At 47.0% G+C, this 17,520-nt stretch overlaps 2 protein-coding genes across 2 annotated transcripts; one reads left to right on the top strand and one right to left on the bottom strand.

The window, feature by feature from the left end:
* Positions 1–3,179: 3,179 nt before the first annotated feature.
* Positions 3,180–4,539, bottom strand: LOC129826442 (uncharacterized). Its single transcript, XM_055887177.1, has 2 exons — positions 4,061–4,539; positions 3,180–3,865 (listed from the first exon to the last, which is right to left on the bottom strand). The coding sequence occupies exons 1-2, from the start codon at positions 4,157–4,159 to the stop codon at positions 3,311–3,313; spliced, it is 654 nt and encodes a 217-aa protein (XP_055743152.1). The 5' UTR covers positions 4,160–4,539; the 3' UTR covers positions 3,180–3,310.
* A 3,431-nt stretch (positions 4,540–7,970) lies between these two features.
* riok2 (RIO kinase 2 (yeast)) lies at positions 7,971–16,995 on the top strand. The gene is made up of 10 exons (XM_055887176.1): positions 7,971–8,142; positions 8,320–8,458; positions 8,635–8,751; positions 11,263–11,438; positions 11,592–11,680; positions 11,861–12,052; positions 12,155–12,247; positions 12,348–12,803; positions 16,430–16,529; positions 16,628–16,995. Exons 1-10 carry the CDS (start codon positions 8,077–8,079, stop codon positions 16,787–16,789), a joined length of 1,590 nt encoding a protein of 529 aa, XP_055743151.1. The 5' UTR covers positions 7,971–8,076; the 3' UTR covers positions 16,790–16,995.
* Positions 16,996–17,520: the final 525 nt, after the last annotated feature.

The raw sequence follows: 17,520 nt of genomic DNA, 5'->3' as shown, positions 1-17,520 counted from the left end.
AGAGAGAGAGAGAGAGAGAGAGAGAGAGAGGTAGTAACCTATTCTACCAGAGAGAGAGAGAGAGAGAGAGAGAGAGAGAGGTAGTAACCTATTCTACCAGAGAGAGAGAGGTAGTAACCTATTCTACCAGAGAGAGAGAGAGGTAGTAACCTATTCTACCAGAGAGAGAGGTAGTAACCTATTCTACCAGAGAGAGAGAGGGGTAGTAACCTATTCTACCAGAGAGAGAGAGAGTAACATATTCTACCAGAGAGAGAGAGAGAGAGAGAGTAACATATTCTACCAGAGAGAGAGAGAGAGAGAGTAACCTATTCTACCAGAGAGAGAGAGAGGTAGTAACCTACATCCAACAAGAAAGGGGCAACTAGTGAAGAACAAACACCTTTGTAAATACATGTTTATTTATTTTCCCTGTTGTACTTGAGTTATTTGCACATCGTTACAACACTGTATATATACCGTCCATAATATGACATTTGAAACGTCTTTATTCTTTTGGAACGTTTATAAGTGTAATGTTTATTGTACATTTTTTATTGTTTATTTCACTTTTGTTTATTATCTATTTCACTTGCTTTGGTAATATTAACATACGTTTCCCATGCCATTAAAGCTCTTAGGGATGGTGCCAGGAAACCTGGAGGAAACCTGGCACCAACCCTACGGTGAAGCATGGTGGTGGCAGCATCATGCTGTGGAGATGTTTTCAGCGTCAGGAACTGGGAGAATAGTCAGGATCGAGGGAAAGATGAATGGAGATAAGTACAGAGAGATCCTTGATGAAAACCTGCACCAGAGCGCTCAGCACCTCAGACTGGGGAGAAGGTTCACCTTCCAACAGGACAATGACCCTAAGCACACAGCCAAGACAACGCAGGAGTGGCTTCGAGACAAGTCTCTGAATGTCCTTGAGTGGCCTAGCCAGAGCACGGACTTGAACCAAATCGAACATCTCTGGAGAGACCTGAAAATAGCTGTGCAGCGACGCTCCCCATCCAACCTGACAGAGCTTGAGAGGGTCTGCAGAGAAGAATGGGAGAAACTCCCCAAATACAGATATACCAAGATTGTAGCATCATACCCAAGAAGACTTGAGGCTGTAATTGCTGCCAAAAGGTATTTCAACAAAGTACTGAGTAAAGGGTCTGAATACTTATGTAAATGTGATATTTCCGGGGTTTTTTGCAAACATTTCTAAAAAACAGTTTTTGCTTCATCATTATGGGGTAATGTGGGTAGACTGATGAGGATTTTCTTAATCCATTTTTGAATAAGGCTGTAACATAACAAAATGTGGAAAAAGTCAAGGGGTCTGAATACTTTCTGAATGCCCTGTACAATACAGAAAGGCACAATTTATAGTCCAATAAATACACGTGTTTTGGGGAAGGGGGGATTGGGGGGGCAAGTGTTTAAAGTGTGCAGTACTTAGCAAACATAATAAGAGGGAGAGACGGAGGAGAGATTGGGGAGAAGTGAGAGAGAAAGAGAGAGCAAGAGAGAGGAAAAGACGGGGGAGCGAGCTGTTCAGAGCGTGGTGAATTCCCTCTCACACATCTGGCCTGGAGAAACAGTGCTTGCTGTGTGTGTGTGTGTGTGTGTGTGTGTGTGTGTGTGTGTGTGTGTGTGTGTGTGTGTGTGTGTGTGTGTGTGTGTCTGACTGACTGTGGGAAAGAACGTTCCACAGCGTTCCGGATAATTCAACACACAGACGGACTCTCTCTGTCCTCTCCCAGCTCTGCCTGTCTGTGACTGGATAGATTCAGGGCCGCTCTGGGCTTTATCCCAGTCTGTCATTGGGTGTTTAACATCAAACTCCTCACTTCCTGCTGTTGGCTTCACAGTAGACTCACAGACTTCGAAGTCGTCAATATGTGTGCAGTAGACTCGACAGACCAGATAGGGGTTTGGGAAGTCATTGGGAGAGGTGAAAAATGATTCCTTAGTTGTTCATTTTCTCAAAATCTAAAAAGGCACAACCTAGATTTGAGTCAATGTCTTAAGTTGCTGAACATGTCATAACTACAACCTTGTGAAATTGACAAACTGACACCTTTTATATTTTTACCCAAAACAACTTAATATCGTGTCAGTTCAGCATGACACGACCATTAGGGCGATGACATGTTGCTGAGCATAAGCTTAGCTAGACAATGTTGACATGACATCACCTACTAGCGTGATTGTATATTTGTATCGGAGAAGCAGTTTCTGGACTTTTCGTATACTCTCTTTGGTTGACTCGCTTCTGAGAGACAGAACAGAAACCTAGGCAACCCTAGGCAACCTGACTGTACATTTTAGTAATTTAGCAGACATTCTTATCCAGAGCGACATACAATTAGTCCCTTCATCTTAAGATAGATCACAGTCATTGTAAGTACACTTTTCCCCCAATAAAGTAGCTACCAGCAAAGACTAGTAAGGGGGGTGTTATTTAAGATGTTCTTTGAAGAGGTACGGTTTCAGATGTTTTCAGGAAGATGGGCCGGGACTTTGCTGTCCTAGCTTCAGGGGGAAGCTGGCTCCACCATTGGGGTGCCAGGACAGATAAGAGCAGCAGCTGGCACAGCACAGAGCAGCACGTCTTGTTTTTCATTGTAATCAGAGGGATAATATTAATACTATGCATGACAGTCTCTCTTGGCTAAGAGCTGAGGAAAGACTGACTGCATCACTTCTTGTTTTTATAAGAAACAATGTGTTGGAAATTCCAAATTGTTTGCAAGTCAACTTACACACAGCCCTGACACACAGAGACATGAGCGCATGGAACTCCCTTCCGTCTTATATAGTACAAGTGAACAGCAAACCTGGTTCAAAAATCAAATATAGCAACACCTCACGGCACAACGCCTCTCCCCATGTGACCTACTTGTTGTGTGTATGTACTGACATGTACGTGGAACTGATAGATGCACACACACTACATGTTCATGTTTTTAAAATGTATGTAAATTGTAAAGTATTTTGTCTGTAATGTATTTTTCGTTATATGTTGGACCCCAGTAAGACTAGCTGTCGTCATTGGCGTCGACTAATGGGGATGCTAATAAATCAAATCAAAAAAGCTTGGACTGGGATGCGTGGGAGCTGCCCTCCTGTAGGGGTGGGAGGGCCAAAAGACCAGAGGTGGCAGGACGGAGTGCTCCGGTTGGGGTACAGTGTTTGAGCATAGCTTGAACGTATTTTGTTATTTTATTAGGATCCTCATTAGCTGTTGCAAAAGCAGCAGCTACTCTTCCTGGGGTCCACACAAAACATGACATCATACAGCACATTAATAGACAATAACAGCTCAAAGACAGAACTACATGGGGGGGGGGGGCAGTTCTTCTTGCTGCTCCATAGGCAAGTACCATGGTCTTGTAGTGGATGTGAGTTTGTGGCATGTGCGGAGGAGTGGGGTGACATGGGAGAATTTGTGAATGTTGAAAACCAGGCGGGTTGCAGCGTTCTGGACAATTTGCAGGGGTTTGATGGCACACGTGGGGAGCCCAGCCAACAGCGAGTTGCAGTAGTCCAGACAGGAGAGGACAAGTCCCTGCATTAGGACCTGCGCAGCCTCCTGTGTGAGGTAGGGTCGTACTCTATGGATGTTGTAGAGCATGAACCTGCAGGAGCAAGTCACTGCTTTGATGTTGGCAGAGAACGATAAGGTGTTGTCCAGGGTCACGCGGCTCACACCAAGGTTCTTTACACTTTGGGAGGGGGACACCGTGGATTTGTCAACTGTGATGGAGAGGTCTTTGAGCGGGCAGGCCTTCCCCAGGTGGAAGAGCAGCGCCGTCTTGTCGAGGTTGAGGTGGTGGGCCGACATCCAAGCTGAGATATCTGACAGGCACACAGAGATATGTGTCGCCACCTGGGTGTCAGAAGGGAGGAAGGAGGAAAGTAGTTGAGTTTCATCCACATATTAATGATAGTAGAGACCATGTGAGGATTTGACAGAGCCGAGTGACTTGGTGTATAGAGAGAAGAGAAGAGGGTCTAGAACCGAGCCCTGGGGAACACCAGTAGTGAGGGTACGTGGTGCAGACAGAGATCCTCTCCACGTCACCTGGTAGGAGTGGCCTGCCAGGTAGGGTACAATCCAAGAGTGTGCAGAGCCTGAAACGCCCAGCACTGAGAGGGTGGAGAGGAGGATCTGATGGTTCATGGTGTTGAAGGCAGTAGATAGATCTAGGAGGATGAGAACAGAGGAGGGAGTCAGCTCTGGCAGTACGGTGAGCCCCCTGTGACACAAAGAAGAGCAGTCTCAGTTGAGTGACCCGTCTGGAAGCTTGACTGGTTAGGGTCAAGAAGATTGATCTGAGAGAGATAGCGAGAGAGTTGGTCAGACATAGCACATCAGACTCTGAACTAGTAGGCCTTCATAATACACAGTGTACAAAATATTAAGAACACATGCTCTTTCCATGACATAGACTGAACAGGTGAATCCAGGTGAACGCTATGATCCCTTATTGATGTCATTTGTTAAATCCACTTCAATAAGTGTATATGAAGAGGAGACAGGTTAAAGAAGGATTAACACAAGTTACCAGCCCCCCTAACACACAAACAAGCACACACACACACACAAACAAGCACACACACACACACACACACACACACACACACACACACACACACACACACACACACACACACACACACACACACACGCACACACACACACACAACTGCATTCCACAGCCAGAGAGAACTGCTAGAAGACAACCATTGACACACCATTCTGAAGACTTCTGCAGTGAATGACACAAGTACTCTCTTCACAAGGTAAAGCACCTTGAGCACTTGGAAAAGTACTCTCTAGGCAATCTATTACTTTTACCAGCCATTTCTGTCTACAAATCAATATTTGTTTGGAGGATAGAAGCAATATGGCCACCGATTCAATATTAGGAAGGTGTTCCTAATGTTTGGTATAGTCAGTGTATAAGCTAATACTAATAACAGGACCAGCGATCTGTCATTCAGTTAGCTTTATCAGACCATAAGACCCTGAGGACCAAACACACACACAAACCTGATTATCTACTCACACCACACCAACCAACCACACACGCATAATCAACCACATAAAATATAAATTTGGGGAGATTTGTAGTGAACATCAAGATGGTGGAGATTCCTCCTGAACATGTTGAATTAAATTACAGTATAACAGGACTTTCCAATCAAAATCAGAATATGAGATCTAGAAGATCAACTCTCAGAGTGCTGTCATGTGCCTGCCTTGGCCCGGGTCCAGAGGGAAGGAAGGAGGGAGGGACTTCCTAATAATTCCTTGTTTAGACAAATAGCCTCGGACATGGTTCCTAAATGAGAATCTACCGAGGGGTGTTTCATATGGTGAAGCGTTCAGAATGTTACAGACAGATATGTAGTTTATAGTGCTGAAGGGACCTTGTTTTTTATCAACTATATATTTCTATGAGTAGCCTATTCTATAATGTTGGCCTCCTGATGCTCCAGGATGTCTCTCTGTTAGATGAATTAGAGCTATCCCTCTAATCAAGCAGCCCTTCATGTCTATTGCTCCCCTCTCTGAACACCAGATTGATGAAAACCAGCCCACATTGTCTAAATGCTAAATAGCATCTGAGAGATGACAATGAGCCAAAACAAAGACTCAAGTCCCCTGGTAATGTTGTACAGTGTGTCGCAGCGCCATCTAGGATACAAATAAGGTACTGCAGCTGGAGGAGAATATCAGTTCATTCCGTTTTTTAAGCTCTATAAGCTACCTGTGGAAGCTATCCATCACACACAAACGCACACACACACACACACACACACACACACACACACACACACACACACACACACACACACACACACACACACACACACACACACAAGTTGCTTACCATCACATACATCACACAGCCAGCACACGTCAGCGACACTCTAAGGCAGAGACATGTGCTGAGCACTCATAAACACAGACAAGCATGTATGATACAATGTAGTGCACACTCTCACAGACACACACACACACTTAGTCAACACCACATCAGGTAGATGTTACATAAACAAGGCAAACTAAGTACTGTAGACTACCTAAAGGCATGGCCTGACTCAAACTGGAATTAAAAGTTCTCTCACACACACACACACACACACACACACACACACACACACACACACACACACACACACACACACACACACACACACACACACACACAGAGAGACACACAGTCAGTGCATGCCTGGCTTCTTTTGGACAGCCACTTGCTGAACCACAGAATGTTAAATAAACCAGCAGAGGAATTCCACTAAGTCAACACAGCCTGGGGATGAGTGCTCAGTGTGTGTGTGTGTGTGTGTGTGTGTGTGTGTGTGTGTGTGTGTGTGTGTGTGTGTGTGTGTGTGTGTGTGTGTGTGTGTGTGTGTGTGTGTGTGTATAGAACTGAGAACAGAAATGTGCCTGTAGGGCAGTAAGGTAAACACACACACAAGCTCTGTTTAGATTCTACCTCTCTCACACTTTCTCTCTCTCTCTCTCACTCTCTCTCTCTCTCTCTCTCTCTCTCACTCTCTCTCTCTCTCTCTCTCTCTCTCACTCTCTCTCTCTCACACACTCACTCAGAAACATACACATACACAAACACGACTGCCTCTGTTTAGATCCTACCTGCCCATGGAATGCTCAGAATCACGCGGCCATGGCAACAGAACACCGCCTGTAAATCTCTGTTTAACACCCTCACACACACACACACACACACACACACACACACACACACACACACACACACACACACACACACACACACACACACACACACACACACACACACAAATAAGTGATTTTAGAATGGAATGTGTGTAAATGCCCAGTGAAAACTCTTTCACAGCCCAGTGTTCTGAATTCAACATGGAGTGTTTCACTGTATGTATTCACCATGGAGAGATCATAATAAATAGAAAAACGACCTTTTAAGTCCGAAGTTAGGGCCGATCAAACGTATACTGAGCACCACTGCCCTAACTTCACTCATATAGCCTGTGCTAGCTAGACTGCTGTGAGATTCAAAGCCTGCAGTGCACACCCTGGGTTTCCAGGACCACGATATATTGATATTTATGCATATTTATGCAGAGACTGAAAAAGCCAACAGTGGTGCTTTGTGCCACAGACAGACTTGATTTGTGCCCGTGATGATTAGCGACACTTACTAACTTTGAGCACTAGATGGCGGTAGATAGCAACGAATACTGTGGCATAAAGACACAGTGTTTACCTGTTAAAAATTCTAGGAAGTTTGGGTTGTAGACAAACTTTGAGAATGAACGCCAACAGGCCTGGTTAACTAGCGACCGTTATAGTAAATACATGTATTACTCTGTAAAATCCTGTGGTTATAGAGATTCTTCATTTAATTATGTGATACTAACAGTACTGAGATTGAGAACCACATGGCTATTCTACTAATCCTGTTTACCTTTGTTGAATGCCTGATAGACTTCATAGGGTACTCTACTGTACATTTATAAATACCGGCGGTAACTGTATTGTAAATCAACCTGGGCAGGTTGTTAGCAAGCTTCTCTCTTGGCAGGCTCTATAGACTCTCTTGACGGCTGTCTCTGTCAACAATCAACAACCGTGTTGCAAACGTGCGTGTCTCCTAATGTACTACAGATATCAATGAATAGATATGCAAATAAAATATCTGAACATAGACGACAGTCGATTTTAGACCCATTCAGGATGACGTCTATAGCGCCAACAGATTGTCCTGTCTGAGATATATAAACAATACAACACATTCTCACAACTTATTTACAGGTGAGTAACTGCATTTATTCGAACATGAATGGCAATATATGCATATGAAATTATATTAAAGCTGTTCTTTGTTTTTGCTTTGTTTTTATGTCGTTTGTGTACAATATATAAATTAAAAACTTTAACCACTAGTAGGACGTGACGTATTATTAGACGAACGTAACGTCCTCTATACTTTACTTCCGGGTTGCACATGCGTTTACAACAGAATGCGTAGTATCTCAGCAAATTAACACAATATTCAAGGGGTTAGAACAAATTACAGTGGTAATATGGGCAAATTAAATGTTGTAATTTTGAGGTATCTGTCCAGGGATGACTTCCGTGTCCTCACAGCGGTAAGTAGATGTCCTGTTAGCGTTTTTATATTTTAATAACGCCCTCGGGCCTTGGTGGCCAGTAATAGTGTGCACTGTATATGGTACATCGTGCCCCACTCAAGCAGTTCTCTGGCCATCAATCGTTACTTAAAGTGTTGGTCATATTGGTTTGTAACTGACTGTTGCTACCTGCAGGTTGAGATGGGGATGAAAAACCATGAGGTAGTTCCAGTCAGCCTCATATCCTCCATCGCCAGCCTGCGTCACGGAGGCTGCAACAAGATCCTTAGAGAGCTCGTCAAGCACAAAATAGTGGCCTACGAGCGCACTAAGAGTAAGAACACTTATAATGCTTCGTTTAAACAGGTAGGGGTAGTTCACCCCGAAATAAGTTTGCCACATATTTCCATTCCTCAACCTGAGTCTGTCACCACAGTATATGCATTATGGAGGAATCTACAGGCCCCACATGAATTGTGTGTGTGTGTGTGTGTGTGTGTGTGTTTCCAGTGGTACATGGCTACCGTCTGAACTATGGGGGCTATGACTATCTGGCTTTGAAGACGTTCTGCTCTAGAGAAATACTCCTCTCTGTTGGGAACCAGATGGGAGTTGGGAAAGAGTCAGGTAAGAACTGACCAAAAACACACACACACTTGGGTAAGTACTAACCATCCACTCTGTCTCTCTAACACAGGTAACATACCTCACACACAAACACACAACGAAGGTTACATATGTAACCACGGTTATGTGAGCTATATGGATCTGTGGTTACATACGTATCCTTCGTTATGTTTCACTATATTGGATCACTCACAAAATATTGGTATACACGTACCAGATTTAGTCGGTGCTAGAGGGACCTGGCCAGCCAGCGGTGAAGTCTCCCAGTGCGGGACCGAGACGCAGGGTCCGTCAATGTGGAAGGGGGGTCCCGGCACAGTCCCCAGAAGGGGAGGCGACGCCAAGGACGCTGAACCAACTGCATTGGGAGATGCCACATTTACCCGATAGTACCTAACAACGGTGCAAGAGGAAGCCCAGCTGGCCGCAGCACAGATATCAGCGAGGGGCACTCTCAGTAGAGCCCAGGACGCACCAACACCTCGTATTGAATGTGCCACCACAGATCCCAGCACTGGCCTGCCAGCCAGGCGGTATGCTGTCTTTATCGTGTCCATGATCCAGTGAGAGAGCCTCTGCTTTGATAGCCCAGCCCCCAGGACACTCACCATAGCAGACAAAGAGCTGGTCTGTTGTTCTCAGAGACCGTGTCCTCTCCACACGGTCTCTGAGAACTCGCCAAATGCTTCCGCCACTGCCGGGGGGGTCGTAAGTAGACAGAATAAAGGGATGTTCACATGATGGTCTGACAGAACCTTCAGGAGGAATGAAGGGATGTGGCGGCGAGATATACTCCTCCCTCGGGGTCCATCCGGTAGCACTCAGAACTTACCGAAAGAGCATGGAGCTCACCCCCCTCTTCATAGAGCTCACCCATCCTCTTCATAGAGCTCACCCATCCTCTTCATAGAGCTCACCCATCCTCTTCATAGAGCTCACCCATCCTCTTCATAGAGCTCACCCCCCTCTTCATAGAGCTCAGCCATCCTCTTCATAGAGCTCAGCCATCCTCTTCATAGAGCTCACCCATCCTCTTCATAGAGCTCACCCCCCTCTTCATAGAGCTCACCCCCCTCTTCATAGAGCTCACCCCCCTCTTCATAGAGCTCACCCATCCTCTTCATAGAGCTCACCCATCCTCTTCATAGAGCTCACCCCCCTCTTCATAGAGCTCACCCCCCTCTTCATAGAGCTCACCCCCCTCTTCATAGAGCTCACCCCCCTCTTCATAGAGCTCACCCATCCTCTTCATAGAGCTCACCCATCCTCTTCATAGAGCTCACCCATCCTCTTCATAGAGCTCACCCATCCTCTTCATAGAGCTCACCCATCCTCTTCATAGAGCTCACCCATCCTCTTCATAGAGCTCACCCATCCTCTTCATAGAGCTCACCCATCCTCTTCATAGAGCTCACCCATCCTCTTCATAGAGCTCACCCATCCTCTTCATAGAGCTCACCCATCCTCTTCATAGAGCTCACCCATCCTCTTCATAGAGCTCACCCATCCTCTTCATATAGGTAATTGCTACCACGAAAGCCACCTTCATAGAGAGGCAGACTCCAACGGTTCGAAAGGCGGCTTTGCCAAAGCTGCCAAGACCACATCCAGATCCCAGCTCGTCATTGAGTGGGTCCTAGCTGGACGCAGGCGACGAACCCCCTTCATAAACCTGGAGACCAAGGGATGGTGCCCCACTGGCCTGTCCATTCACCCCACATGGCAGGCAGATATAGCAGCCAAATACCTTCTCAGTGTAGAGGCTGCCAAGCCCTCATCCAAGTGAGACTGCAGGTATTGGAGGACCTCTGCACCCCGCATGACTCGGGCACAACCTCAATACCAGTGCACCAAGAGCAGAACAACCGCCAGCGCAACTGGTATGCAGCGGTTGTAGCTGGTCACCTGCACTCTGCATGGTGTTCATTACACCCTCCTGCAGTCCTAACATGGACCATTGGTGCCGTCCAGTCTGTGGGCTTGACCGCTGAGCCGGTCTCGGATGCCACAGAGTTCCCTGGTCTCGGGCAGTTGCCAAGTTGTAGTGTGATGCTAACGAAACACAAGTACAACACCCCCCCGTGTGGAAGATCCAGATCAACCGCTCGCAGCGAGTGGCGCACTCAAGTGTAGGGGCTGGCCATGTGGCCAGCTGATCCAGGCTGCAAACAGCCAGTGAGTATACTTCCACGCAAGATATTATACTTACCAAGTGAACTTCAGAAAGTTTGTACCTCAAACCATACAGACGTCTGCCGAGAAAATCAAAGAGAACGTGTGTGGCAGCCATGAGGTCTATATATAGGGGAAGGGTGTATACGGGAGTAAATCTGTAAATCCTCACCTCAGATGTATCCCTCCGCTGCGGAGTGACCAATATATTGGAGTGATCCAATATAGTGAAACATAACTCAGGCTGCAAGGTAATGTTGTTGGATTTGAGTCTGAGTTGAATCTGGTGTCTTCTCTAGAGGTAAGTGGTTTGTATATTGTGTGGTGTTCATCCTGTAGATATATACATCGTGGCCAGTCCAGAGGGGGAGCAGTACGCGCTGAAGCTTCACAGGCTGGGGAGGACCTCCTTCAGGAACCTGAAGAACAAGAGAGACTACCACAAACACAGGAAGAACATGTCCTGGCTTTACCTCTCACGCCTCTCAGCCATGAAGGAGTACGCCTACATGAAGGTACTTTGTACCGACACTGTTCAGCGGCTTGCTTCTTCTGAAAAGAAGGGTGTACGGTGAAGTCCTGGTGACCAAAGATGATAAGTTATTCAACTGCTTTATATCTATGCTGGTGACATTGTGTGTCTGACAGCTTTATGTCTCTCCTCTCAGGCCCTGTACGAACGAGGGTTTCCTGTCCCTAAGCCCATTGACTATAACAGACACGCTGTGGTTATGGAGCTCATCAATGGATACCCACTGTTAGTAAAATACCCTTCCTGGTTCTCTCCCATCTCTGTTTCTCTTTACCTACCTACTTCTCTCTCTTTCTCTTGACACACCTTTGTCTTTCTCTCAATCTTTCTGTCTCGCTTTCATCTCACGTGTGTGATTCTAGCCCTCTGATTGGCTGTTCTGTTTGTGGTCTGAATGATTGACAGCTGTCAGGTGCGTGAGCTGGAAGACCCGTCCTCCATGTACAGTGATGTCATGGAGCTGATAGTGAAGCTGGCCAATCATGGCCTGATCCACGGCGACTTCAATGAGTTTAACCTGATGCTGGATGACCATGATCATGTGACCATGATCGACTTCCCTCAGATGGTGTCTACCACACACTTCAATGCAGAGTGGTGAGTCACACTCATACCCTGACACTGATGAGAACTGCACATGTAGAAAAGCATACCACACACACTCAAATACATAGAGAAACTTTCCTGTCTTGTCTACAGGTATTTTGACCGGGATGTCAAATGTATACGAGATTTCTTTGCCAAAAGATACAATTATGAGAGTGAGCTGTACCCAACCTTCAAAGACATCAGGTAAGCCAGCATGTTTACTATTAGCTCAACCAGTGGGGCATTTGTCATAAGGGGAGGTAGGTAGTGTGTGAATGTGACTCACCCTGTGTTTGTCCTCTAGACGTTCCGTTTCTCTGGACGTTGAGATCTCAGCTAGCGGCTTCACCAAAGACTTTGAGAGAGACGCAGCATTGCTTGATCCTAAAGGACCAGAGGAGGAGGAGGAGGATGAGGGAGAGGAGGAGGATGAGGGAGAGGAGGAGGATGAGGGAGAGGAGGAGGATGAGGGAGAGGAGGAGGACGAAGGAGAGGAGGATATGGAGAAGACAATGGACATGGAAGAGTATAGGCATGCTATATTGGAACTGGAGGGGCTCAAAGTCAGTGACACAGAGACACACACTGAGACAGGAGACGAGGATGGAGAGCGAGACCCAGGGAGAGGAGAACAGAGAGAGACTGATCCAGAGGCTGTTGTGATGGGTGGTCTTGATGAAGAGAGAGAAAAGGAGGAAGAGGATGTGTGTCCTGAGCTGGTCGACCTCTCCTCCTCCAACAGAGAGTTCAAACCTTTCAGGTACACAAGCACACGCATCTCACACACATCACACACACACACTCACACATCAATTTGTAAGTCGCTCTGGATAAGAGCGTCTGCTAAATGACTTAAATGTAAATGTTAAATGATCACACACACACTCACACATCACACACACACATACATCACACACCTCCGCGTCTCTTCACACACACACCTCCGCGTCTCTTCACACACACACACACACACCCCTCCGCGTCTCTTCACACACACCCCTCCGCGTCTCTTCACACACACACACACACCCCGCTCCGCGTCTCTTCACACACACACACACACCCCTCTGCGTCTCTTCACACACACACCCCTCTGCGTCTCTTCACACACACACCCCTCTGCGTCTCTTCACACACACACACACCCCTCCGCGTCTCTTCACACACACACACACCCCGCTCCGCGTCTCTTCACACACACACACACACCCCTCTGCGTCTCTTCACACACACACCCCTCTGCGTCTCTTCACACACACACACACACCCCGCTCCGCGTCTCTTCACACACACACACACACCCCTCTGCGTCTCTTCACACACACACCCCTCTGCGTCTCTTCACACACACACACACCCCTCCGCGTCTCTTCACTCACACACACACCCCTCCGCGTCTCTTCACACACACACACACCCCTCCGCGTCTCTTCACTCACACACACACCCCTCCGCGTCTCTTCACTCACACACACACCCCTCCGCGTCTCTTCACTCACACACACACCCCTCCGCGTCTCTTCACTCACACACACACCCCTCCGCGTCTCTTCACTCACACACACACACACACCCCTCCGCGTCTCTTCACTCACACACACACCCCTCCGCGTCTCTTCACACACACACACACCCCTCCGCGTCTCTTCACACACACACACACCCCTCCGCGTCTCTTCACACACACACACACCCCTCCGCGTCTCTTCACACACACACACACACACCCCTCCGCGTCTCTTCACACACACACACACACACACCCCTCCGCGTCTCTTCACACACACACACACCCCTCCGCGTCTCTTCACACACACACACACACCCCTCCGCGTCTCTTCACACACACACACACACCCCTCCGCGTCTCTTCACACACACACACACACCCCTCCGCGTCTCTTCACACACACACACACACCCCTCCGCGTCTCTTCACACACACACACACACACCTCCGCGTCTCTTCACACACACACACACCTCCGCGTCTCTTCACACACACACACCTCCGCGTCTCTTCACACACACACACCTCCGCGTCTCTTCACACACACACACACCTCCGCGTCTCTTCACACACACACACCTCCGCGTCTCTTCACACACACACACACACACACCTCCGCGTCTCTTCACACACACACACACACCTCCGCGTCTCTTCACACACACACACACACCTCCGCGTGCGTCTCTTCACACACACACACACCTCCGCGTGCGTCTCTTCACACACACACACACACCTCCGCGTGCGTCTCTTCACACACACACACACACCTCCGCGTGCGTCTCTTCACACACACACACACCTCCGCGTGCGTCTCTTCACACACACACACACACCTCCGCGTGCGTCTCTTCACACACACACACACCTCCGCGTCTCTTCACACACACACACACACACCCCCGCGTCTCTTCACACACACACACACCTCCGCGTGCGTCTCTTCACACACACACACACACACCTCCGCGTGCGTCTCTTCACACACACACACACACACACCTCCGCGTGCGTCTCTTCACACACACACACACCTCCGCGTCTCTTCACACACACACACACACACCCCCGCGTCTCTTCACACACACACACACACACACACACCCCCGCGTCTCTTCACACACACACACACACACCTCCGCGTCTCTTCACACACACACACACACACCTCCGCGTCTCTTCACACACACACACACACACCTCCGCGTCTCTTTAAATCTCCTGTAGAGTATTAATGTACAGTTGAAGTCTGAAGTTTACATACACTTAGGTTGGAGTCATTAACACTCGTTTTTCAACCACTCCACAAATTTCTTGTTAACAAACTATAGTTTTGACAAGTCGGTTAGGACATCTACTTTGCATGACACAAGTCATTTTTCTGACAATTGTTTACACACATTACTTCACTTATCATTCCTGTGGGTCAGAAGTTTACATACACTAAGTCGACTGCCTTTAAACAGCTTGGAAAATTCCACAAAATGATGTCATGGCTTTAGAAGCTTCTGATAGGCTAATTGACATAATTTGAGTCAATTGGAGGTGTACCTGTGGATGTATTTCAAGGCCTACCTTCAAACTCAGTGCCTCTTTGCTTGACATCATGGGGAAATCAAAAGAAATCAGCCAAGACCTCAGAAAAAAATTGCAGACCACAAGTCTGGTTCATCCTTGGGAGAAATTTCGAGATGCCTGAAGGTACCACGTTCATCTGTACAAACAATAGTACGCAAGTATAAACACCATGGGATCACGCAGCCGTCATACCGCTCAGGAAGGAGACACGTTCTGTCTGCTAGAGATGAACGTACTTTTGTGCGAAAAGTGCAAATCAATCCCAGAGCAAAGGACCTTGTGAAGATGCTGGAGGAAACCGGTACAAAAGTATCTATATCCACAATAAAACAAGTCCTATATCGACATCACCTGTAACCGCCATAAAAAAAGCCAGACTGCGGTTTGCAACTGCACATGGGGACAAAGATTGTACTTTTCCTCTGGTCTGATGAAACAAAAATAGAACTGTTTGGCCATAATGACCATCGTTATGTTTAAAGGAAAACGGGGGAGGCTTGCAAGCAGAACACCGCCATCCCAACCGTGAAGCACGGGGTGGCAGCACCATGTTGTGGAGGTGCTTTGCTGCAGGAGGGACTGGTGCACTTCACAAAATAGATGGCATCGTGAGGAAAGAAAATTATGTGGATATATTGAAGCAACATCTCAAGACATCAGTCAGGAAATTAAAGCTTGGTCGCAAATGGGTCTTCTAAATGGACAATGACCCCAAGCATACTTCCAAAGTTGTGGCAAAATGGCTTAAGAACAACAAAGTCAAGGTATTGGAGTGGCCATCACAAAGCCATGACCTCAATCCTATAGAAAATTTGTGGGCAAACCTGAAAAAGCGTGCACGAGCAAGGAGGCCTACAAACCTGACTCGGTTACACCAGCTCTATTAGGAGGAATTGGCCAAAATTCACCCAACTTATTGGCTATCCAAAACGTTTGACCCAAGTAAAACAATTTAAAGGCAATGCTACCAAATACTAATTGAGTGTATGTAAACTTCTGACCCACTGGGAATGTGATGAAAGAAATAAAAGCTGAAATAAATAATTCTCTACTACTATTCTGACATTTCACATTCTTCAAATATAGTGGTGACCCTAACTGACCTAAGACGGAATTTTTACTAGGATTAAATGTCAGGAATTGTGAAACTGAGTTTAAATGTATTTGGCTAAGGTGTATGTAAACTTCCGACATCAACTGTATGTCAATGAGTCATTCTACACCACTAGAGCCACATCTGACATGTTTCCTTTGCTTGGTGATCATTTTAAAGTCCAGTGATCTCTCCTCCACAGAGACTCAGACAGCCTGCTTCATGTGGTTGAACACAGCAGGAGGAGGACGGACAGTGAGGCTACCGCCGGCAGTGTAGGGAGCTGCTCTACTATACCACCGGTCAGTACACACACACTCTCTTACATGATTAAACATGCATACACTGACACGGTCACTCACACGCAATCCTTCCACTAATGTATGTATTGTTGTTGTAGGAGGTGGTTCGTGCGAAGGTGCGGAGACAGCTTAGTAAGCAGCAGAAAGCAGCTCAGAGGAGACGACTGATAAAGGGAGAATCTAACCTGGTCACTGCAGAGAGGAGAGAGAATCAGAGTAACATCAAATCTAGTCTGGAGACTGATGGTTTCTGGGGCTGAGAGGGACGTATGTGATGGAGTGCGAGTCAAGTGTGTGTGAGAACCTGGTCACGAGGACAACAGAACATGAGAACATGAACCATATTGGCGATGAGAGGAAAGGGACCCATTGGATGCCCCTCTCCCAGTGACGAGCCTCCAGCGTTGGGTTATGTTTTGTATCTACTGCAGTGTGAATACTTTCAATAAAAACAACTTTAATATGATGACAATGAGTCCAGGTGTGTGTTCACAATATACAGTGTACAAAACATTAGGAACACCTAACTAATAATGAGTAGCACCCCTTTTTGCCTACAGAACAGCCTCAATTTGTTGGGGCATGAAAGCGTTCCACAGGGATGCTGGCCATTGTTGACTCCAATGCTTCCCACAGTTGTCAAGTTGGCTGAATGTCCTTTGGGTGGTGGACCGTTCTTGATACACACTGGAAACTTGAGCATGAAAAACCCAGCAGCGTTGCAGTTCTTGACAGCCGCAAACCATGCGCCCGGCACCTATTACCATACCCCATTCAAAGGCACTTAAATATTTTCACCCTCTGAATGGCACACATACACAGTCCATGTCTCAATTGTCTCTAAGCTTAAAAATACTTATTTAATCTGTCTCCTCCCCTTCATCTGCACTGATTTGAAGTGGATTTAACAAGTGACATCAATAAGGAATCATAGCTTTCACCTGGATTCACCTGGTCAGTCTGTGTTGAATGGGTGGCCATATTGCTTAAA

Source organism: Salvelinus fontinalis, chromosome 28 (genome assembly GCF_029448725.1).
Source record: "Salvelinus fontinalis isolate EN_2023a chromosome 28, ASM2944872v1, whole genome shotgun sequence".
NCBI classification, from domain to species: domain Eukaryota; kingdom Metazoa; phylum Chordata; class Actinopteri; order Salmoniformes; family Salmonidae; genus Salvelinus; species Salvelinus fontinalis.
Note: the sequence above shows the minus strand (reverse complement) of the source record. Positions and strands in the feature narration are given on the sequence as shown.